This window comes from Equus caballus, chromosome 5, assembly GCF_041296265.1.
Source record: "Equus caballus isolate H_3958 breed thoroughbred chromosome 5, TB-T2T, whole genome shotgun sequence".
NCBI classification, from domain to species: Eukaryota; Metazoa; Chordata; class Mammalia; order Perissodactyla; family Equidae; genus Equus; species Equus caballus.
In genome coordinates, this window is record NC_091688.1 from 27,761,533 (window position 1) to 27,786,023 (window position 24,491).

Consider the following 24,491-nt stretch of genomic DNA (forward strand, 5'->3'; position numbering starts at 1 on the left):
TCTGCCTAAAAAAAGCATTTAAGCTCAGGCAATTGTTTTGTCTTACAAGATATCTGCCTTGTCTTATCTTCTCATGTAATTGTTTCTTACATTTCCTTTCGAAATGTGTTGAGCAAAAGTACATGACAGGATAATGGTTAACTTCCAAGTTTATGGAGTCTCCAAAATTTATTCTTTTTATTAATTTACAATAAGAAAAATACACATGTATTTTGGGGGGCAAATGTTAGGCAGTAATATCGCTTGATATTTAAGGCTGTGGTACTAGCCCAAAAGAGAACTTTGGGTCTTCTGGAGAATGAAGCTGGCCTTCAAACCCACTGCATTGTCTTTCTTATAATTTTAGTTATCATTTGGCAGTTTTAGTCCTGTCAGTGACTGTCTACAAAAGAGGCTGCCAATTGGCGACCCAAGAACTGAATTCAGCTCACCAGAACTGTTTTCTTTGCCCAGCATAGTAGTCTAATTTAAGTGAAACCAATCTCTAGAGCCCAAAATAAACAGTGAACCTGTGATACAGTGAGGCCCTGCTTTGCTTTCCTGCCAGGCACCCATAGCTTGACCTTGGCAGTGGGCTGCCATTTTTAGAAGGACAGGTACTCTCTGATTGGCCATGTCTGGTGGCTTCACTTTCTAGCTCCTGTAGGTATTTGAGTGTGTGACCCTTAAACTACAGCCTCTCTGCTATTGAAAGAAAAAAGAAAAGAATACTGTTGGCTGATAGATTACCATGTGGGTTTCAACCATTGAGGTTTCATTATCTTACTTTTGATATTTTTCTTCAGATCATATACAATATGTGTAGGCAATGCAAATCTCTGTCCAGTGCTGCTTGGTTTGGGTGGAATGAATATTTTTGGGTACCAATTAGTTGGCTTGTTGCCTGCCTTTTTTCTGTATTCCTATCACCCACAGATAGTGTTGGCAATGTGTTCCTCTGTGCTAAATTAAAGATCCTTTTTTATTGGTGTCTAGCCGTCTCAGATTGTCAACCTCCAGATAGGATCCCCAATGGGAATTATACTGCTACAGACATAGTTCGATTTTTTCCTGGAGTATCAATCCTGTACAGCTGTGATGAAGGCTATCTGCTGGTTGGAGAGGCAGTCCTTGTTTGTACACAAGAGGGAACCTGGAGCCAACCTGCCCCTTTTTGTAAAGGTGCATTCTCTATTTTTATTTATATTTTTAAATCAAATTTGTCCCAAATAGATATATTCAGCAAGTACTTTCAACTTAAAATAGCCAAATAAATGCATTAATTGGATTAATTTAATTGGCTTAATATATTGATTAATCTATATATCACAAAATAAGAAAAATGAAGGGTATAGTCTATCTGATGAATGATCACTTATGTAGGCATTTAAATATAGGATGTTGAAGGACTTATGTAAATTAAACAACTGAAGTACAGGCTGAATTTACACTGTGGTTACAGTTACGATAAGTGTGCATTTAACAAAATACTAGTAAAAAGCACAATGACCTTTTCAGTGTATTTCCTCTGAGTCGTGGTGCAATTATGGGTATTTTTAAATAAAAGTTTCAGAATGTCATTTTCATTATGAGATCATATTCATATGAAATATGAACAGTGAGTTAGTCTCTAATGTTTGTTGAACACTGTTTACATGTGCCAGAGACTGTGCACAGCACTGTGCATGCATTATCTCATTTAATCTTCATGAGAATCATATGAAGTGGGTGCCATTATTATTCCTATTTTATAGATGAGGTCTCAGTAGAATGGAGAGATTTATAACTCACCCAAAGTCACACAGCTAGGAAGTCCTAGAGTCAGGATTCAAATCCAAAATCTCACACGATTGACCTCTATGCTGAAAAGATAAAAGAAGAAATGAGGAAGCATGTACATGTATGAAGAATTAGAGAATAAGAGTAGAAGCTGATGAGACAGGAATTCAGAATTCTTAATGTTACCCATTCAGCCCTCACCATTTCTGTAAGAAGCCATTAAAATTATCTAACACCATTAGTTTAGAAACTAAAGTATAAAGAAGGAAAATAATCTGGTTTAAATTACCTGGAGGTTATTGAGATAGGTGGCTGACACTGAAAGATTCTGTCTAGGATATCATTCTGTGTTATTTCATTGAGGGTTTACTTACTGAGAATGAACTGAATTGGTTTCGTACACCTTTTCATCAAGGACAGTATCTGCTTCCTTGGTAAAAGGCCAAAATATGACCCAGCTTCAATTAGATTCCTTTAATTGCAGAGGTAAACTGTAGCTTCCCAGAGCACATGACTGGAATGCAAAAGGGGCTGGAGCCTGGGAAAATGTATCAGTATGGAGCTATCGTCACTTTGGAGTGTGAAGATGGGTATACCCTGGAAGGCAGTCCCCAGAGCCAGTGCCAGGATGATCACGGATGGAACCCTCCCCTGGCTGTTTGCAGATCACCAAGTGAGTGCGTAGGACTTCACTGCAGCTCGTCCTTGTCTCACTAGAGAGAAGAGAGTGAGGGGTATCCCTCAATGTTAAGGACTCCTGGGTCTTAAATTAACATACGTCTGTGACCGATGGTACAATAACATACTAATTTGAAGTTGGTGGTCTATTCTAGACAAAGCAAAACTTTCTGAGGAGGGAGGAAGTAAAGAAAGAAAATAAAGAGAGAGGGGCACTAACTTAAAAGGTGCAAAACTAACAACTTTACATTTTGAAAGCAGTTGCTGCTGAGACTTCCTTACTGCTGAATCTCGATTTATAAGTGCTTACCAATTTGACAGAGACCTGCAAAAATATGTTAACCAACCTGTTATAACAGTTACTATTTGCCTTCTAACCTAAGAAATCCCTGATGATAAAGTTGAGTATACTGGTTTTTCTTATGGGTGAACTACCCCAACTTAATTAAAGTGAAAAATTTTCTAAAGTCCAATAAATTGTTACATAAGAAATGAAGGAAGAGTGGGTATAAGCCAGGATTCCCATACATCTTCTTAAATAGATGTAGAGAGAAGGGAGCTCAGTGTTAACTTCCGGGACGTCACCATGGGACCTTGGGCTACACTGAATCATGCAACTAGACTAATATTTTCTTGATTTTGTATTCTCCTTAGGCTCATTTGCTCCTCTTCTTTTTTGTGGTAAGTTTTCTTAAATACTTGAAGAAAAGTTCTAATGATGTTTTATAAATATATATATATAAAATTTGAAGCCCTACATTCTGCCTGAGTGTTCATTATTTTCACTTTAAATCATAAGAAATTACCTTTTTTGGTGTTTTAAGGATCTTTTAATGTGCACTTCATATTACAAACTGTCACTTTGGGATAGAGTTGAATAAATGATTTAAATAGCCAGCTATTCCAAGTTTTTAAGTTGAAAGTTTAGTTTATATTAACTCTTGGTCTTTTTTTTTTTTTTTTCAAAGGTTGGCACCTGAGCTAACATCTGTCAGCAATCTTTCTTTTTCTTCCCTTCTTCCTTTTCTTCTTCTTCTTCTCCTCCTCCTCCTCCACCTCCTCCACCTCCTCCTCCACCTCCTCCACCTCTTCCTCCTCCTCCTCCTCCACCTCCTCCTCCTCTTCCACCTCCTCCACCTCCTCCACATCCTCCTCCTCCTCCACCTCCTCCACCTCCTCCTCCTCCTCCTCCTCCTCCTCCTCCACCTCCTCCACCTCCTCCACATCCTCCTCCTCCTCCACCTCCTCCTCCTCCACCTCCTCCACCTCCTCCACATCCTCCTCCTCCTCCACCTCCTCCTCCTCCACCTCCTCCACCTCCTCCTCCTCCTCCTCCTCCACCTCTTCCACCTCCTCCTCCTCCTCCTCCACCTCCTCCACCTCCTCCTCCTCCTCCACCTCCTCCTCCTCCTCCACCTCCTCCTCCTCCTCCACCTCCTCCTCCTCCTCCACCTCTTCCTCCTCCACCTCTTCCTCCTCCACCTCCTCCTCCTCCTCCTCCACCTCCTCCTCCTCCTCCACCTCCTCCTCCTCCTCCACCTCCTCCTCCTCCACCTCCTCCTCTTCCTCCTCCTCCTCCTCCTTCTTCCTGTTCTTCCTCAGCTTCTCCTCCTTCCCCTCCTTCTCCTCTTTCTTCTTCTTCCCAAATCCCCAAAGCGCCCCCAGTACATAGTTGTATATTCTAGTTGCAGGTCCTACTAGTTGTGTTATGTGGGACGCCACCTCAGCAGGGCCTGATGAGCAGTGCCATGTCCGCACCCAGGATCCAAACCAGTGAAACCCTGGGCCACCAAAGCAGAGTGCATGAGCTTAACCACTGGCCGTGGGGCGGGCCCAGCTCTTGGTGTTTTGCATGATCTGGTGCAATCAAAATAGGCTGGCTTATTCTGCAGTAGCAAAATATATTTCACAACTGATAGTTAAATGTTGTTATGCAAAGTCATGGGATCCTGATCTTATCCTAGTAACAAGAATATTATTAATGAAACCGAAAGAAACAGAAATACTCAACAGAGACTTGACTGGAACCCTGTGGTCAGATGCTTGGTGCTTTGATTAAATGTGGACGGGATTAAATCAGAAAAACCTTAAGCCCGAGTATGATTACTCAGGAATTCAATATTTATATGCCTGAGAAAGGATAAGTATAAAAGTCACATAACATTTTCCCCACCACTCGGAGTAGGCCCCACAATCACTTCAAAACAATATAGTTATATTTTTCTGGCATTTGATACTTGCTGTTTTGTTTTCTAGGTCTTTCTGCAGGGCTAGTATTTCTTGTCTTCTTGATCAGTGTCGCCTTATGCATGATACTCAAACACAAAGAACGGTAAGTTCAATGCATGCTTGATTTAAATGCACAAAAGATTTGGCTTTTTGCCTTGAACTAAACACATAAGCACAAGTTATATGAAATGAATATTGCAATGTGATAACTGGAGTAAGGTGTCTTGTGCTATATAGAAGGAAGCAATCTACATAAGAACTTAAAAGATATCAAACACTTATTTTGTTTGAATGATGTTTATTCAGATGATACAATATAAAAAGTTAGAAAACAGAAAGAAAAAAATTCCCGTGGTAACAACTGCGAATATTTTGGTATATTCGTATCTGATTTTTTCTTATTTTCTTTCTCTTTTTCTCTTTTTAAACTGAAATTTTAGCCTAATAGTCTCCTGCCTTAAGTGTTTTTTTCATTTGGCGTAATGTACATATTTTTGTCTTTAAATCATATTTTCATTTTAGTTACTTAATAGCATATTGTTCTACTGTATATATTTCTTTATTGTGGAAATTTTAGGTTGCTTCCACATTTATTTTGTTAATAAATAAAGATACCAAAAACACCTTTGAATAAACCTTTTTCCACATCTACTTATTTCCTTAGCATATATTTCCAGAATTGCTAGGGATAAAGTGTATGAACAGTTAAGATGCTTAATCAATATTGCCAAATGACTTTCCAGAAAGTTTGTTCCAACTTGATCATATATCAAGTAATTAATATAGCTGGATATGTTGTGTTTCTGGACTTCTTTTTCTGCTTTATTGATCTGTCTTTTCTTCCATCACAAACCACTTTGTGTTTAATCAGTATTGCTTCTAGTTTTATAATATTTGGTAGGGCAAGAATCCCCTCACTATAATTTTTTAGGACTTTCCTCTTCATTCTCTTCTCTTTGTTCTTAATGGTGATTTTTAGATCATTTGTCACTTTCTAAAAACAGATATGTTGTGGTTGTATTTAAGTCTTTAGACTGATTTGTGAGAAATTGGCATCTTATCTGTAATGTCATCCCCTTCAGAAACATACAAGTCCTTTCTATTAGTTCAAGTAATCTTTTCTCTTACTCAGTTGCTTTTATGACTTCTTAAATATTTACTAGATTTCTATGTTGTGTTATATTATTTTTATTATCCAGAAATTAGATATACTTTTACATTTTATTTTTAATTTATTAAGTTTTTTAAACATTTGAATCCATAAAGTAATGTTAGGTGATATTTGGTGGGGAGATAATCAAATGGTCAGAACTTGGGAATTTTGATCAGAAAAAGTTCCACAATTGAGGAGACGTTCAGGTGAGCCTCAAGAGAGTGTAGACAAGGAGAGAAAGGTATTCGAAGTAGAAGGAGCAGTTTGAATAGGACCCAGAGGCTTGTCACTCTGTTGTATATTGTAAGAACTACATAAGTAATTTGACACGACTAGGAAATAGTGTGTGTGATGGTGATTGAAGGTGAAAGTGACACAGATTTAGATGAAGGCATGGTGTAAAAGATCCCTCTGACACATAAATCTTGTGGAAATTACAGAATCTTCTAAGATGTGCAAAGGATACATTCTTAACAAATGATACCATCAATATCAGCCTGGGCATGTTCTGTGTGCATAGATTCTTCAGTCTATGTACAGGCTAGTGTTAGGGAGGATAATCAGGTGAAGTCTCAAGTCTCAGGTAACTTCCAATGGGGGATGACCAATCACGTCACCTCAAAGATGTCACCCTAAAACTCCGGCAAAATTACTTACATGCCAAGCTACCTGGATCTAGTGCTATCTGATTACATTGTTCATGGTTGTTTAATGCCTAGTTTAGGCATCAGACATGAAGGGCTAACTTGAGATTATGTAATGATGGCATCCATGAACCTGAGTAGTTTGTTATTAGCATGGGAGACCCAGAGCATGGCAGGTCTTGCAAGCGTCTGCAGTTGGGATGCACTTTAGATTGTAGTGTTTACACATAATTGTAGTGTTTGCCACATAATCCTGGTTTTATGAATGACTTCAGGAGAGAGGGCATTCTATGACTAAATAAAATTGGGGAATACTGCATACTATATTTTTCTCATGGAGATTCGCAATGACCATGAAAATATTTGAAGTCCTACAATAAAGAAGCCTGTTTAATTTTTTTTAAAACCAGAGTTTCCCAAACTAATTGGACCGCAGAACTCTTTTTCTCACAAGATGCTTTTAACATGCATGGAAATAATATTTCATTTAACAGTCTTTCGGGAAATCTAGGAAAGTGGCCAGGAGCTAGATCATCAGAAGCCTTGTATGCCATGACAAGGAGTTAGTGTTTATCCTGTAGGATCTTAAGTGAGGAAATATATGCTTGGATTTGCATTTTCAAAAGAAGGAATAGGATTGACCTCTCAACCAAAGCAGCAGTGGTGGGGATCAAGAGGATGGAACAGATATAGAGGCATCTTCACTATTAAGAAGATAGGATTTCTAGGACTTAGTGACTTTCTGAATATGGGGAGATGGGGACACAAGGAATGACTCACATGGAGGTCACTGGATGGATCCAGTTCATCACAAGAAGAGAGGGGCAGGTTGGTGGGGAAAGATGATGAGTTCGGTTCTGACCTGTTACTTTGAGGCACCCATGATGTAGGACTCAAGAGAGGGGCTTGGACTCAGGTAGGTGACATTTAAATTGCAGTTGAAGCCTTGGGACCAACAAGAGCATAAAAGGTAAAAATAGTGATAAGAAAAGATCTCAGAAGGACAATAATGCTTACGTGTTATATAAGGCAGGAGGGGAAGGAACAGTCAGAGCTAAGAGGAAAGCTGGGAGAGAGGAGTTTCACAGAATTCAAGGGAGAAAACGGTCTCAAGAAAAAAAAATAGGGATGGCATTTGCATGGCTTTCCTCACAGGAAGTTAGAAGATAATTTTAGCCAAGAGTAATTAGAAATTTAAATAAATAGAAAATGTGGTCTCTATCTCTTTCCTTCATGCTACTAAGTTTGCTATCAGAGCATTGCATGTATAGGAACATTTGCAAACTTTGGGAATGCCTACAAGCGCAAATAATTCATAATGTTCCAGTCTGTTTATTATTAAGTTTTTTAACATTAATATATCATATACTATATACAAGTGCCTCAACTGATACAAACCAACTTGATTAGACTAAATTCCTAAGCATCACTCACTTGTTTTATTTACATTTTCTAACCGACTTCAACTCATTTTCTGATAGTTGTTATAGACATTTGAGTTGCCTTAAATACTATTTGTAAATGCAATGAGTAATAATTCACTGAAAAGTAGATGTCTAGTGACAAAATTAAATATTTTTAAAAGCCATCCAAACATTTTAAAGAGAGACTATACTATCCTCTAGTCTTCTAAGATATTTTAATAAAACATAAATCTCACTTTGACCTAAAAATGACCATTTTATGATATTCTTAACGTATCTTCCTATAAGTTGACCTCTTAAATATGGTAGTGAGTGATATGCTATAAGTACCCTTATCAGTAATCTTTCTCCCAAGCATTTTTGTAATACTTTATTTCAGAATTCTACATGATAGAATAATCACATTTTATTGTCCTTCGCTAATTGTGGCAAAGTGGTTTTAGAAGCAAAGTACATGTGCTTCCAAAAAGTAAAAAAATGTCCTCTTAAAAATCATTTAAAGCTTTTAGTGCTGTATGACTATGTAAGGATTTCAAATTAAATATAAAATATAAAAATTTCCTTTTAAATTAGATGGGAAGATCGTGTCCCCAAAAGGTAAATTTATGATCATATCCTAAAATAAAAGCTTCTTTTGGATTTTTTTTCAAACTGGGGGTCATATTTATTAGTCATTAAGAATCCTGGATCTGAGGTAAAAGTGCCTAATATTAACTTCTGATTTGGATATGTAGCAGCCTAGCAACTTGTATATTTTTATGGGCCTTTCAAAAAAGTGGGGATTTTAGTGATTACTTCATAGGATACTTAGAACAATAAAATGACATCATTCTTGAAAAGTGTTGGGGATTATGGAAAGCAAACAACTGTTACATCTTAATAGTAATCATGGCCAATGGGTAAAGATTTTACTTTTTTCTTCTTTCTTCCATTTAGCAATTATTATACAAATACAGGCCATAAAGAAGATATTCATTTAGAAGCAAAAGAAGTATATTCTATTGATCCATACAACCCAGCAAGCTAATCAGAAGACAAACTGGTATCTAATGAAATTGAAACATTCTTATTAATTTATTTGTCAAAATTTCTTCAATTTATATTTATTAATAAGCATAGTACTAAATGTCTATGGTTCTATTGCATAAGTCTTTAGTAATCATGCATAGAAATTAACTTAACTTACCTACTTCATATTGCAAAATACTGTCCTGGCTTTTAAAAATTCATTCATCCATTCAACAAATACTTAAATAAATAGCAAAATAATTAATAATAAAATAAATAAGAAGATCATAAGTATTATGGAGTGAAATAAAGCAGGAGAAGGGGATAGAGAGGGCCAGGTATTTGGAAGGGAAGTCCTCCCTAAGAAAATGGCATTTGAGCAAAGACTAGAGTGAAGTAAGGGGCTAGCCACATGGGGGAAAAACATTCCAGGGAGAAGAAACAGCAAGTGCACAGACCGACCATAATGTGGTGTGTGCCTGCTGTGTGGGAGGCACAGCAAGGAGGCCTGTTGTGGCTTGGTATGGACTGACTGAGGGAGAAAGAGGTAGAGGTGAAATCAGAGAGGTAAGGGGAGGAGGGTGAGGATGATCAATCATATGGAATATGCTAGGTCATTTTAATGAGCTTGGTGTTTACTCTGAGATGGGAACTATTGGAGGGTTTTAAGTGGAGGAACAAATGATCACCTCAACTGCTGTGTTAAGAAGAGAGGGTAGGAAGCCAAGGACAGAAGATGGGGCATCAGTGAGGACTCTCACAATATAATCCAGGCAAGGTGTGAGTGGCTACCACCAGGCTGGTGAGAAGAGGTCAGATTCTGCATGCATTTTTAAGATAGTGACAGTAAGACTTGCTGACACTTTGTATCAGAATATGAGACAAAGGGAGGGGTCAATGATGATGCCAGAGTTTTTTGGCCTGAGCAACTGGAAGGATAGAATTGCCATTAATTAAGAAGACCGAGAATGTGAAAAGGAAGATTGGGGAGAAAAACCAGGAGTTCCACTTTGGAGATGTTAAGTGTGAAATATCTAGTAGACATCTAAGTAGAAGTGTCAAGAAGGCAGTTGGATATACAAGTCTGTATTTCAAGGATTAGGTCCAGGTTCAAGATTCAAATTTGGGCCTTGTCAGTGTCTGGATGTACATAATAATGAGACCGAATAAGATCACCCAGTGGGTAAGAGAGCCTAGGGAATAGAAAAAGTCCAAATGTAGAGCCTTGAATCCTCCAACATTAGGAGTCATGGAGTGAGAGGGAACAAACAAAGGAAGAAAGAGGCAGCCTCTGATACAAGAGAAAAACCCAGAGTGTGGTGTTCCAGAAGTCATGTGAAGAAAGAATTTTAAGGAGGAGGGAGTGATCAACCCCGTCAAATGCTGCTGGTAGATCCAGAAAGATGAGTAGTGAAAACTGACTCGTATTTAGCAGCACAGAATGTGTTGGTGAACTTGACAAGAGCAGTTTTGGTGGAGAGGAAGGAAGCAAAACCCTGACTGAAGTGAGCTTAAGAGATATTAATTACAGACAACTCTTTCAAGGAGTTTTTCTAGAAAGAGGAGTAGATAAGTAGAGTGATGGCAAGAGTGGGAAGTAAATCGGGAAATATTTTTTAAGCATGGGGAGATCGCAGCTATGCTGCATTTCCTGTATGGTGATAGGAATGAGCTAGTATGTAGGGGGAAATGATGGCAGGAAAGAAAAGGAATTACTGGAGCAATATCTAGGTAACCTAGAAGGAATGGGATCTACTGCTGAACCAGGGCAGTAGTAGACCTTAGATAGGAGAGTGGCCTTAGTAACAGGAGGGAAGAGGCAGCATGTATGGGTGCAGATGAAGGCAGGTGGGGAGATGTGAAAGTGAATGTATGTGTGGAATGCTCGTGTTTTCTCAGTGAGTAGAAGTAAAATGATTGGCTCAGAGGGAGATTGGGAAAGGAGATGTTAAGGATTTAAAGAGAAAGGAGAAGGCATTAAGTAGTCACCATGAGAGATTGGGACTGAATGAATGATAGGGAGTATAGAGAGGTTGACAGGCAACATGAAGGGTCCACCTGAGGTTCCCCGGAGAAATGGAGGTGAATATTTGAACACTTACTATGCCCAAGGATTATGCTGAGGGTCTTTCAGACTTTATCTCATTTAGTACTCACTACAACACTGAAAAGTATTATTCCAAGATAATACCAAGGTGAGCACATAAAATCCAAGATGAGAAAGCCAAGGCCAAAAGGTTCTCTTGGCCAAGGTCTCAGGGTCAGTAATCGGCAAAGTTAGAATTCAAGCTCAAATCTCACTTCCAACTGCTTTCTCCTATGTAATCTATGTAATCTATAAATCTGGGTATACCTCTATAAATATAAAATAAAGATACCACCTCTGTCCTCTTGGAGCTTATTTTAGTAAGAGAAATAAGACATAGACATATAATGTAAGATTATATGCCATAAAGAAGATGCAGAAAAACTGCTGTGGCAGTTGAGGAAGGAAAAGTTACTTGCTTCTGTCAAGTCATAGAAAAAGGGAAGAGGAGAACAGGGGAGACCATGCCAGAGTGACCTCTAAACCCAAACCTGTGGGGGTCCAAAGTAAAGCTATTACATAAATATTTGTTGAATGAATATGTGAATGAGTATGAGACTGTTGCTCCAATTTCTCCCTTATTTATTTTAATTCATATTTGTCAATATAAAATTTAATTATTTTTTGCTACAGATCATGTTCTCTGAAGAAGGACCTCTTAACAGAATGATATCTTCTAATAGGCTTGATGCGTTATTGGTTATAGCATTTATAATTGGTATATAGAGAGAATGTTAACACTCCCATTATTTAGACTTTGAGTTGCACCACTGCTATTCATGCTGCCTCCTAATCAGCAGTTATCTATTTCAGTGTGCTTTGTTGCTTGGAATCCAACTGAATATTGGTTGGAAAGAAACCACTCCATCATCGGCAAGTCTACTTGTATGCTCTCAACATCAGTGAAATGATTTCATAAGCTATAACTTCCTCTATGCACTTATTCTCAAGCAGAACAAAGAAACTTTGCTTAGTGATTAATATGGGAGTCCAGTTTCATTGCCCGAGCTCTTCAAGGACTTTCTGAAGCCTCACTTGTGCCTGGAGCCAGACTATGGCGGAAACAATTACATAGCTCTGAAGTTGTCACCTTTTTAAGGAAGGCACTAAAAAGAGCTGTCCTGGTATCTAGACTCTTCTTTTTGTAATCAGCACACTTACTGCTACCATATATGTTTGGTTATAATGTGGTTTTAGTTATTTAAGCAAAATATGAAGTATTTCTTCTCATTATCATGGGCATACCTCTACTGGGAAGTCTGATTTTCTTTCCATAGTGGCGTCCTTCTCTGATATGGTTAAACATTTCTCTTTTATTTCCACTTTGTTTGAGTTTTTTTTCACAATATATACTTTGCCTTTCCATAATCACTCAGTAATTACAATTTGTACAAATTTTTTTAAATTATGTGAGTCAAGTTTTAATTTTAAGGTTCTGGTGTACAATTCAAGCTTTGGATGATTCCTTGGCAGTTTTGTCGGAAGCTCTAGTTGCTTGTAACATGTCATTTAATACTGTGTACATTAGTCATTCAAATAAATTTTATCGTAAAAAATACTTGCCTTATGTGATTTTTTTTCCTGGAGTCAATGAACTCTTGAATAATAGACATAGTCTTAAGGTTTTAGAGTTCCTGATTTAACATTTATGCCCTCTACTGGATCCCACTACTTCATCATTTTAGCCAAACTCTCAACCCACAAACTCAATTCCTTCCTCCTCAAGACTTTCTCTTCTATTTGTCCAGCCAACATCTTCCGCCAGCTCATTTCCCCTCTCCCACCACACTCTAAATCCAGTTGTCAATTTTCGCTGCTCCAGAATTTAAACTGTTGAGAAAATAAAGTCTTGTTCACTGGCTACCACAGATTTACTCTCCCTGTCTTCACCTAGACTATGTATACTGTTTGACATCTTTTTTTATTTTTTCAATTGTGGTAAAAAACATAGAACATAAAATCTACCATCTTAATCATTTTTAAGCGTACAGTTAAGAAGTGTTCAGTATATTCACATTGTTATGCAGCAGATCTCCAGAATTTTTCATCTTACAAAATTGAAATGCTATACCTACTAAACAATAACTCCACATTCCCCTCTCCCTCCAGCCCCTGGCAACTACCATATACTTTCTGTTTCTATGAATTTGACTACTTTAGATACCTCATATAAGTGGAACCATACAGTATTTGTCTTTTTGTGACTGGTTTATGTGACACTCAACATAATATCCTCAAGGTTCATCCATGTTGTAGCATGTGTCAGAATTCCCTTCCTTTTTCAGGCTTAATAATATTTTATTGCATGTATATACAACATTTTGTTTATTCATCTGTTGATGGACATTTAGGTTGTTTTTACCTCATGGCTATTGTGAACAATGCTGCTATGAACACAGGTTTGCAAATATCTCTTTGAGATATTGCTTTCAATTCTTTTGGATATATACCCAGAAGTGGGATGCTGTTCAGCATCTTTTATTCATTCACAGTCAGTACCATTTTCTGTCTTTTTTTTGTTTTTAAAAAACAACTTTATTGAGATATACTTCACATACCACACAATTCACTCATTTAAGTCGTGCAATTCAATGGCGTTTAGTATGTCCACAGAGTTGTGGAACTCTCACCACAATCAATTTTAGAACATTTTCGTTACCTATTAGCTGTCACTCCCCACCCCCCTTCATCCTCTCAGCCCTAGGCAATCACGAATCTACTTTCTGTCTCTATAGATTTGCCTGTTCTAGACATTTCAGATAAATGAAATAATACAATACATTGTCTTTTGTGAACAGTTAGTACCATTTTCATTTCTCCAAATTATCTGTTTATGCAACTCCAGCCATCCACTCTAGTCTACCTTCATCTTTACCCTATTCTCCTTCCTTCTCTTAGTAGATAATGAAAATATCATGGGGTAACTCTCTCAATTTTCCTGTCCCTCAACCTCCAGATTTATCTATATCCACTCCTACTTATCCTCATTTCTATCTTCTACTTTTCATAGACTATGCTGTTCTCTTCTCATCTCTTTCTGTTTCTTCCAGGACACTGCTTCATCAGTTATGTCCTTTTTCATCACTGGCTCCTTCTTTCTACCTACAAACCTGCTTAAGCCAGAACCCATTCAGCTGCAAGTGACAGAAATTCATCTCACACTGGCTTAGACCAAAAAGGAATTTTATTATATCACAGGACTGAAAAGACCAAGGGTACAGCTGGCTTCAGTCAAAATAAGAATTAAATTCAAATCATATCCTCAGGAATCTGTTCTATCTCCTGGTTATGATTTTCCTTGCTGCCCTCATTCTCTGGTAGACACTCCCTAAAAACGGGCAAAATATTTGCTGACAATGCTAAGCACGCATCTTGTCATCTTAGCATTCCAGCACAAAGAGCTTCTCTTGTCCAATAACTTGTTAAAAACTCCCTTCATCTGCTCTGATTTGTCCAAATAGGGTCACATGCCCTCACCTGAACCACTTGCTAGGCCAGGACAGTGAAATAAGCAGAGGACAAGGCCTGAACTACCTGCCCAGGTTTGGAGCTGGGAGTAGAACTGATCTACTTGAGAGGTTCTCAAGTAGGGTGATCTTGCCCCCCAGAGGACATTTGGCAATGGCTGCAGAGAATTTTGAAGGAGAGGAATGCTACTGGCATCTAGTGGGTAGAGGCCAGAGATGATGCTAAACATCCTACAGTGCACAGGACAGCCCCCCACAACAAAGAAGTATGTGGTTCAACATGTCAATAGTGTCATGGTTGAGAAACCATGGTCCATCTGAACCACATGGAACTATGGGGAAGAGGGGGTTTCCCAGAGGAAAAATCAGAGAGCCAATTCCAAAAGAAGGGACCCAGTTAAAGCAACAAATATCCACCATACCCTCCATCTGAAAACGAACCCTCTGCCAAACTATCCATGTTTCTCTTTTAAACTTTCTCTCTTCTCTTTACCAAATTTCCTGAAAAAGTGGTTGACCTTAGCTGCCTCAATCATTTCATTCATTCATTCAACAAATAATTATGTAAATCCTTGTGTGTGGTAAGCAGTGTTTTAGGTCAGGAGATATAGCAGTGATAAAGAGACATGTCCTCATGTAGCTTTTATTCTGGTGAGGAGAGACAGACAAAAAAGCAGATTGCCATATGGTAATAAAATGAAAAATGGTAGGTACAAGTTTTTAAATTATATGAAACAGGGAAAGAGGAAAGGAAGTTCTGAATGGATGTGCAATTGTAAATAGTGGCCAAGGAAGGCTTCGTTGGGAAGGTCGCATTTGAGCAATAAAAAACTCAAGGAGATGAGGGAGGTGGCCAAGCAGATAGCTATCTGATTAGAAAGTGTTCCAAGCAAAAGGAACATTAGGGGAAAAGAAAAACAAACCAAAAGGGACTATGCCTGTTGTATTTGGAGAAATAACTTGTTTGCATGCTTATATAAAATCCAGTAGAAAGGGGGAAATAATGATGCTGGAGAAAGAGAGAAGATTTCTTGGAGTGCTGTCCTAGAGCACGTGAAAACAGATCAAATCTAGTGCACTAGTGGGGAGGTTAGCCTTAGATACAGATGTGAACAGTATAACCATACCAACAGGAGATCAGGAAGCTATCCAGGTCAGGTACAGGTATTTGGGTGAAGCGATGGGAGAAGCTGGTGGAAGTTCTTTTTGATTGCTTCTATTTTCTCTGAAAATAGAAGTGAAGTTATAAACAGAGATTAAGAATAATGGAGGAGGGGCCGGCCTGGTGGCGTAGTGGTTAAGTTCACGTGCTCTGCTTTGGTGGCCCTGGATTCGCAGGTTGAGATCCTGGACACGGACCTAGCACTGTTCCTCAAGCCAAGCTGTGGCAGCATCCCACATAAGATAGAGGAAGATTGGCAACAGATGTTAGCTCAGGGCCAATCATCCTCATGCACACAAAAAGAAAAATAGAATGATGGAGGAGATGTCAGAGTTCAACGCCAAAATAAAAAATATGAGGGGCCAGCCCAGTGGTGCAGTGGTTAAGCTTGCACTTTCTGCTTCAGCAGCTCAGGGTTTGCTGGTTCAGATCCTGGGTACAGACCTACACTCTGCTTGTCAAGCCATGTTGTGGCAGGCATCCCACATATAAAGTAGAGGAAGATGGGCACAGATGTGAGCTCAGGGCCAGTCTTCTTCAGCAAAAAGAGGAGGATTGGCAGCAGATGTTAGCTCAGGGCTAATCTTCCTCAAATAAAATAAAATAAAATAAAATAAAATAAAGAACATTTAAAAAAATATGAAATATTCAGTTAGGAGAATGAGAAGGTAAATGGACTAGGCAAACATAGCAGGAATACCAGGCAGCATTACAATGATCCATTTGAAATGAGTCGTCATTAAAGTAAGACTAGTCATCATGGATATGTGTTTTTCTCCAGCCACATTTAGTTTAATTGATACAGGGGCCAAATTATGGAGAATTGAATCTAGCCAGGAGTTTTGTTTGTCTAATGAATTTGATAAAGTGAGAAAAGGGCAAAGAAGCCAAGATTGTATGTAAGATAGTGATTATAGTGATGGACCACGGAATTTAACCTGGTAAGAATGAAAGTGAGGACATTCAGGGAGTTTGAGATTGAAAGACAATGGTAAGATCAATGGATTGTAGGTACTGGGAGATTCAAAGATTGCTGGAGTCAGGGTACTAGAGGCCAACTAGAAGGATAGGATAAGTGGTTGGATAGTGGGATGGTTGAACTTATGGAGGGGTTGCAGTTATTAATGAGGAAAAGATCTAAGGTACAGCCATAGGCATAAGTGGCAGAGCAGAGTGAAGGACAAGATCACTGGCAGAGAAGATCAAGGCGTTGAAAGGCCAGGTATTTGAAAATTTCAAATTTAAAAATTTTAAAATGTGAATATCGAATGAATGAGGACTATGACAGAACTAATGGTAGAGAGGCTTGCTAGAAGCTAGAACCTTTCAAGGAATGAGGTGACAAAGCAGATGCTAGAAGACTAGTGCAAAAAGCAGTGGTAATGAGTGGTATATTCTGATAGCATGTGATGTAAGGCTGGGGAATTGAATCTTTTGTTCCCTTTTCCTCAGTGTACTAAGATCTGGCTTCTTCTGTTGCTCTGTTGAGAATAATTTGAAAGGACGATATCAGATCCTTGAGAGAATGATATTGGATGCATTAAAAAGGGGCTGTGATAAGTGATATGATCAAAGTAGATACTCCTTGCAATAGAGTCTTGGGAGAGAGCCTAATGGAAACTAATGGAAAATAAGAAACACACCTGGCCTTTGGGACACTGCCCTTTCTCTACTAGTGAAGGTAGGAGCTGAGACTTGAGTGAGAGGGACAAATGAAGTACGACAGTATTCTGGAACGCTTGTGTGTGCTAAGGCTATCCATGCTGAGTGAAATAGGTTCACCGGACTGTGTAGGTGGGTCTCCATTAGTGAAGCTGCACTGAGTAGAAAATGCTAGTTTTCCATCTGGAGTGTCTTTACTCCACTATGAATCATAGCTATGCATGGAGGAGAAAAGAGCTAACACATTGACTGAAATATCCGCTACACTATCTTTTCGACTCTCATCCTACTCCCCTCTCTATAGCATTCGATATTTGGAATTGCTCCACACAACTCATTCCAACTCTTGCTTTAGAAACAACTGACTCTTGTTTCTATTAATTTTTAAATCTAAAGTTCTTAACATAGGGGCCACAGACCTCCAAAGGTTCATGGCTAGAATCAAACTTCAATATAACTGGTTTCCTTTGTATTCCTATATACCACATTTTATGCATTAAAAAAATAAATTCTGACTGGGGCTGGCTTGGCGGTGTAGTGGTTGAGTTCCCGTGCTCCGCTTCAGTGGCCCCGGGGTTCGCAAGTTCAGATCCTGGGTGTGGACAGCTTATCAAGTTATGCTGTGGTAGCTTTCCACATACGAAAAATAGAGGAAGACTGGCACAGATGTTAGCTCAGGGCCAAACTTCCTCATCAAAAAAAAAAAAAAAAATTAATTCTGAGAAAAGGCCCATAGGCTTGACCAAACAGAGAAAAGGGTCCATGATACACAAGAATATTTGCAAAATCTGCCTGGATGTGGTTCACGTATTTCCATCCTGATCTACCTATTGTTTATTCTACATGTTCTTTCTTAACAGTCCCATCAATTCCTGAGATTTTGACCCTCTTCCATCTCTTTCCTTTTCAAAGGGCCTCTTTTTGGGTATTTCTGGAAGTCCAGCTTTATAATCAGCAAACTACCTATATTCCCAACCTTTTCCTAGAACATTCCCATACCTCCTGGCCCTCATTAAACTCTATCAGTGCCATGCCCAAGTCTTTCTTAGTTACAAAACAAACAAATGAGAAAACCCCAAAACCTCTGACACTTTCCTTTGATCAAGCTACCCTCTCTCCCCCATCTTAGTTTCCTACTGTTGCTGTAACAAATTACCTTGTAGCTTAAAATGACAAAGATTTATTCTTTTACAACTCTAGAGGTCAGAAGTCCAAAATGAGTCTTACAGGGCTAAAACCAAGGTGTTGGCAAGACTAATTCCTTCTGAAAGCTTCGGGGGAGAATCTGTTCCTTGCCTCTTCCAGCTTCTAGACTTGGCTGTCATTCCTTGGCATCACTCCATTCTCTGCTTCAGTCATCAACTTCTCCCACTCTGATCTACTGCCTTCCTCTTATAAGGACCCCTGTGATGACGCTGCTCACCCAGATAATCCAGGAAAATCTCTCATCTCAAGATCCTTAATTTAATCACATCTGCAAAATCCCCCTTGCCATGTCAGATAACATCCATTCACAGATTCTGGGCTTTCGGATGTGAACATCTTAGGGAGACCATTATCCAGCCCACCACACACACCCTTTTGTCTTATCCTTGAATTCTTGATCCCCTGCTCCAAACTCATCCCTCCTCTATATTTCTTACTTCAATAAACAGCATCATCATTCATTTTGAATCCTGGGGCTAACTGCTGAATCCTCTTTTTCTCACCACTAACTTTAAGAAAGGAAGTAACCCAAATCCAACACATGAGCAAATTCTGTTCATTCCATCTCCAATATCTTCCCTAACTGTCTGCCTTATCCCCAGTCAAGCTCACTACCAAATCTCACCTGGATGATAGCAAAAAGCCTCCTTACCGGTCTCCCCCGTACACTATTGCCTTATTCCAATTCAGTCTCCATACTACAGACAAAATTATATTTTTAAAATGCAAATTTGATTAAATCACTTAAAAAAATCTTTCAATGGCTTGGTATACCTCAATCCAAGATAAAGTCATCGGTTCTTCATATTCCCTGTCCATTGTACATGCGGCCTGCAACTGTGTTTCAACATACAGAGCAGGCATTTCATTAGCTGACCTACCCACGTGGATTCTTGCAAAGGGGAGAAATCAGGCAGGGGTGTATGGAAGCGGAGCTGCGAGAATCCACCGCCTGTGTCTGCAACTGCCCATCCTCGAAGGCAGAATACATCAAGGAGCTGAAGCATTGCCAGATTTTACTCCGGTACATGGGTCCCTAAGTTCTCCGAGAGCCTTACTCATTAGAAACAATGCTAACTGTGAGTAAACAAGACCTCGCCCACGAAGGGGAAGCTGTGGTCAAAAACCTTTTTGTCCCGGAACCCTGCCGCACTTCTCACACCCTGGGCGTGAAGCCTGGCCTGCTGCACTTTCCCCTTACTTCGATTTTCTTCTAGATCGCATCTGGTTCCTGCAGGTGCTTGGGGAGGATGGGAGCCTCTGCTGCGAGGAGCCCGGAGCCTCTCCCCCCGCTGGCGCCGGCTCTCTCCTGCTGCTGCGGAGCTCTCCTGGCGGTTCTGGTGCTGCTCGCGCTGCCAGCGGCCTGGGGTGAGACGCGGGGCCAGTGTGGAGAGCCCGCTGGGGCGGGTGAGGCAGGAGGGGCGGAGCAGGCACGCGTTGCTCTGGGCGCTCGGGTCCTAGGTATCGCTTTCAGCGGGCTAAGCGTGTGAAGAGGCAGGTGGGCTCTGGGATCCCCTCGGTATACCCGGACCCTCTTTGCTTCTGGGTAAGAGCTGAGTTCTCCTCTGCAAGGGGGCTTCTGTTGTGCGCTGCTCGGAGGAGGGTGCAGATGCTAAACGGATGCTGCGGGAAATTCCTTGCCTTTTTATAGTCACAAACACTGGCTAAAGCAGAGGGTAGCGCTGATCATAGCGAAAGAAAGGGAACTGACAATTTCACAAACCTGGGTTCTAATCCTAGCAACTTCTTAACTTCATAACAGGAAACTTACTGCACCTGAGTCGGTCTCCCCATCTGTAAAATGGGAGTACTGATATCTCTACCTCGTGGTGTTGATACCTAAATGTCATAAAGTGTGTCAAGGGTCTGACACCGTCCTGTCACTTAACCAATTTCGATCCCCCAACCATTACACTTTGTTCATGGGGGTGTTTGGCCAGGCCAGTGCAGGCGGTGCAGTTATCACCTTAAAACAGCCCTGCATCGGACTGTATTCACCCTGCTCACACCCAACCACCACCAATGTCATTAACACACACTTATTAAGGGCCTACATTAAGACATATCCCATGCCAGGCACTTAAGGTTAGATGAGCAAGCTAAGCTCCAGAATCCTCAGTATAACTAGCTGCAGGTAGAAGGGACTGTAGAAGTGTTTACATGTTGTCGCATTTTCGCCACACATTTAATACAAAATAAAGCCTGTCATGACTGCCACGTAAATTTTGAGGTACGTCTTCCCTTTCTTCCTCTTAACGTCAAGTAGGTAAATATCTTCAACTAGAACCCTTCTCTTCTTATTTTTGGCCTTGCTTAGACTCGTGGGGTACCTCTCAGTTGAGGCGACAGTGTTGCTTATTTTTGTCCAGCCTCTTCTTGACAACTGAGTTTGCTCTTTGCTGGCACTAGACATTTTTGCATTCATTATTTAATGGTGACTTCTCTTTCAAGAGAGTAAGGAAAAAGGAAAACCAAGTTTCCACGAAAGTTGTAGTTAACAGTTTATCTCCTTAGATGTCAGAAAGTAACCTATCAGGTGAAGAAATGGGATAAAATCTAAAGTTTTATTTCCGGGAGAGAAGCATGTCAAGTAAGTTAAGCAATCTGTCATCAATGCTCAGAAATTTTTGTGGACCTTGTGAGTATCTGGCCTCCTTCTCACTGGAATGTTGTTATAGTTTGCCCATGTTTATTAACTTACTGTTATAGAACAATCCCAGACACTATTAATTGCAAAAAAAATATTTACTAAGGTTAACACAATAACCTCCTAGTGTGAAACAGCCTAAACTATCTAGTAATTTATTTGGCAAAAGTAATTTAGGTAAAGAAAATGCTGATGGAATGCCGACAGTGTGCACAGCACTTTGGAGTTTAAAAGAAGTGTAAGAAAGACCTTGCCCCCAAGGTGTATGCATATAGAAGTAGGGTGGTGGGGGTTATGAAATCTCCTTAATTAGGAGGCCAGGGTTCTGCGTTTTCCAGCCTCTGCTACTTGCTAACTGGAGGTCTTGGACCCAGCAAATCAGTTAACATCCTTAACTTTCAGTGTCCACGCGTATAAAATGAACATAATTGGGGGCCGGCTCCATGGCCAAGTGGTTAAAATTCTGCATGCTCTGTTTCTGTTGCCCAGGTCCGCTGGTTTGGACCCTGGGTGCAGACCTACTCTGCTCATTAGCCATGCTGTGGAGGCACTGGCATAGATGTTAGCTCAGGGCTAATATTCCTCAAGTGAAAAAAAAAAAAAAAAAAAAAGGGAAGAGTGCCAATGGATGTTAACTCTGGGCGAATCTTCCTCACCAAAAAAAACCATAATTGACATCTGCTATCTGAGAGGGTTATTTGGAAAATCATATGAAGTAGCGTACATGACGGTGTTTTGTAACCTGGAAATCCCCATCCAGATTTAAGAAACCATGACTAGGAAGTCACACAAGAGTGCCTAAAGGCCACAGGATAACTGAAAAGGAAGACAGCTCAGATCCAATCATCAGAAAAAGCTGAATGGAAGGGGCATGGCTTTAGTAGCACTTAAGAAGTGAATCCAAAAAAATGGTTGTACAGGATGATTCACAGAGATATTTATTTTATATAAAAATTAGCACACTAATTAAGCATTATTAGGATAGTGTTTAATATAAGGTAGAATCTGGCGCCCTCACCAGGTCCTCAGGTCAGATCTCACTGTGTTACACTGAATATAGAGATGCAAGGTAGAAAGGAGGCGGGTTCTGGTTTGTTTTCTGTGCTTTGTAACATATTTCCATTTACATATGCTCAGATGAGTAGATTCATGGTTTATATTACCTAGTTTATCTAATATAACCTTCATGATTGGACAAGTAACTCAAAATTTCCTGCACAGAAACACCGAGTGAAGATAATTCTAAGGCGGCCCACTCAAGCAGACAAGAAAATGGCATCTCTGACAATCCCCACACCCCTACCCCCACACAGACACATGAGTACCTTGTGAGAGACATTAGGAGGAAGAAACACTGTCGGTCTAATCACAACTGACTAAAGTTGACAACAAGAAAAAATCTAGAAAGTATCAAGAAACTAGTTGAAATATAGCTTTATATCCACCATTGGCAACAGAGAAACTCATTGTGTCTGAATTTTGTCACATTAGATTTTAGATAATGATCAGACAAAGTCATCATGATTAGCAAAGCATTTAAAATGTTTATTTTATCTGTATCATATTTCTTTAAATTTCTATTTATATATATTATATGATATTAGTATACATATATAATTTATAAATATAAAATTATTAAGTATAAATATTTAAAATTTAATATACATAATATAAAATTTAATAAACTGAGACCCTAAGTTGGGCACTGTGACCTGAGTAAGTTTGGGAACCTCTATAATAATGAATTAAAAATAAAAACTATATATGGTCCATATGGAAGAAACAATGTACGTGTTTGGAAAGAACAGATGAATATAAAAGGATGGAAAACATACCATGCAAAAACAAACCAAAAGAAAGCTGATTTGGTGAATGTGGCATTATAACAATCTTTATCTTTAAGTTATCATTGTGTGTTTATATTTAAAATAATTATTGATGTATGGAGGATTAAATTTATATTCTTATTATTTGTTTTTTATTTTATTTATTTTTACACTTTTTCTTTCTTTTTGGTGAGGAAGATTGTTCCTGATCGAACATCTGTGCCAATCTTCCTCTATTTTGTGTGTGGGATGCCGTCACAGCATGGCTTGATGAGCAGTGTGTAGGTCTGTGCCTGGGATCTGAACGTGCAAACCCTCAGCTGCTGAAGTAGAGCATGCAAACTTAACCACTATGCCACTGGGCCAGCCCCTATTTGTTTTTTATTTGTTCTACAAATAAAGTCAACAAAATAGAATTTGAGGCAAGAATCATTACTAGAGATGTAAAGAAAGATATTTTCTAATGATAAAAGGGTCCATCTACCACAAAATATAATGAAAATATATACAGTAAAAAATGGAATTAGAAAAAGAAGTAAGGCAAATGTACAGTAAGATAGAATATTTTAACACAACTCCTTTTGCATCTGGTAGAATATGCAGACCCAGCAAAATCAGTAAGTATCCAGAGGATTTGAACAAATATGATGGACAGGTTGAACTGACATGCCCACACGCTGCGCCCTCTGCCACAGACACACAGATGCTGTACAAACAGATATGAGACAGTTACCACAGTTGACTGCATGCTGAGCCATAAAACAAGCCTCAATCAACTTCAGAAATTTATAATAAATATTCAGCTTAAAAAATTCTTCAAATGTTGGTAGATTATGCAGAACATTTCTAATAAATCATGAGGCAATGAAGAAATCACAATGGTCATTATCAAATATTTTGAACTGAAAAAGATGAATCAAAACTTGTGGAATGCAGCTAAATCTATGCTTAGAATAAAAATAGTAGTCTGAATGCTTATTTGAGAAACTACGAAAAGCTGAAAACTAAAAAAAATCTACATAATCATCTCAAGAAATTTATTTTTTTTTAAAAAAGAACAGTAAATAAACTCAAGAAAATAGCAATAAAGATAAGAGCAAATCAACAAAGCTAAAAGCAGGTTGTTTGAAAACTAATAAAATTGACCAGTTAATCGATTGGTATCAATGTACTCTCCATAATTTGAAAATTAGTAGGGAGTGTGAGGAGGAACAGAAGATTAAGAAAAACAGAGGAGAAAATAGTTCCAGAACTAAAATGGTGATATTTTTCCAACAGATATTTCTTTTTGATTACATATTGTTTAACCCTAAATAGTATTTTTATTACTTTAACTTACACCTACTAGGCCTTAAAGAGAAGTAGCTGAGTCTAATATTTAATTCAAAATATGCATTTTTTTTCTTATTTGTTTTTGTGTGTGTGTGAGGAAGATTGGCCCTGAGCTAACATCTGTTGCCAATCTTTCTCTTTTTGCTTGAAGGAGATTGCTGCTGAGCTCACATCTCTGCCAATCTTCACCTATTTTATGTGGGATGCTG

The 24,491-nt window shown here is 39.0% G+C and overlaps 2 protein-coding genes across 7 annotated transcripts in view; one reads left to right on the plus strand and one right to left on the minus strand.

Annotated features, from left to right (window-relative positions):
• The window catches only part of LOC106783153 (complement component receptor 1-like protein), a 245,565-nt gene that overhangs the window by 116,522 nt on the left and 104,552 nt on the right, over positions 1-24,491 (minus strand). For both annotated transcript variants that reach the window (XR_011439066.1, XM_070267894.1), the window contains exon 3: positions 1,771-1,841. The gene's annotated coding sequence lies outside the window, so the exon portion shown is untranslated. The remainder of the gene's footprint in view (positions 1-1,770; positions 1,842-24,491) is intronic.
• Positions 1-24,491, plus strand: part of LOC100057298 (complement receptor type 2) — a 151,469-nt gene that overhangs the window by 23,157 nt on the left and 103,821 nt on the right. For 4 of the 5 annotated variants that reach the window (XM_023640791.2, XM_070267886.1, XM_023640789.2 and 1 more), the window contains 6 exons: positions 976-1,161; positions 2,243-2,431; positions 3,091-3,117; positions 4,693-4,768; positions 8,823-8,928; positions 11,794-12,536. The exons of the other annotated variant lie outside the window; for it this stretch is intronic. In XM_023640791.2, the coding sequence (XP_023496559.1) occupies positions 976-1,161; positions 2,243-2,431; positions 3,091-3,117; positions 4,693-4,768; positions 8,823-8,913 (569 nt within the window). In that variant the 3' untranslated portion in view covers positions 8,914-8,928; positions 11,794-12,536. Of the gene's footprint in view, positions 1-975; positions 1,162-2,242; positions 2,432-3,090; positions 3,118-4,692; positions 4,769-8,822; positions 8,929-11,793; positions 12,537-24,491 lie in introns of those variants that run through there. 5 annotated transcript variants of the gene reach the window in all.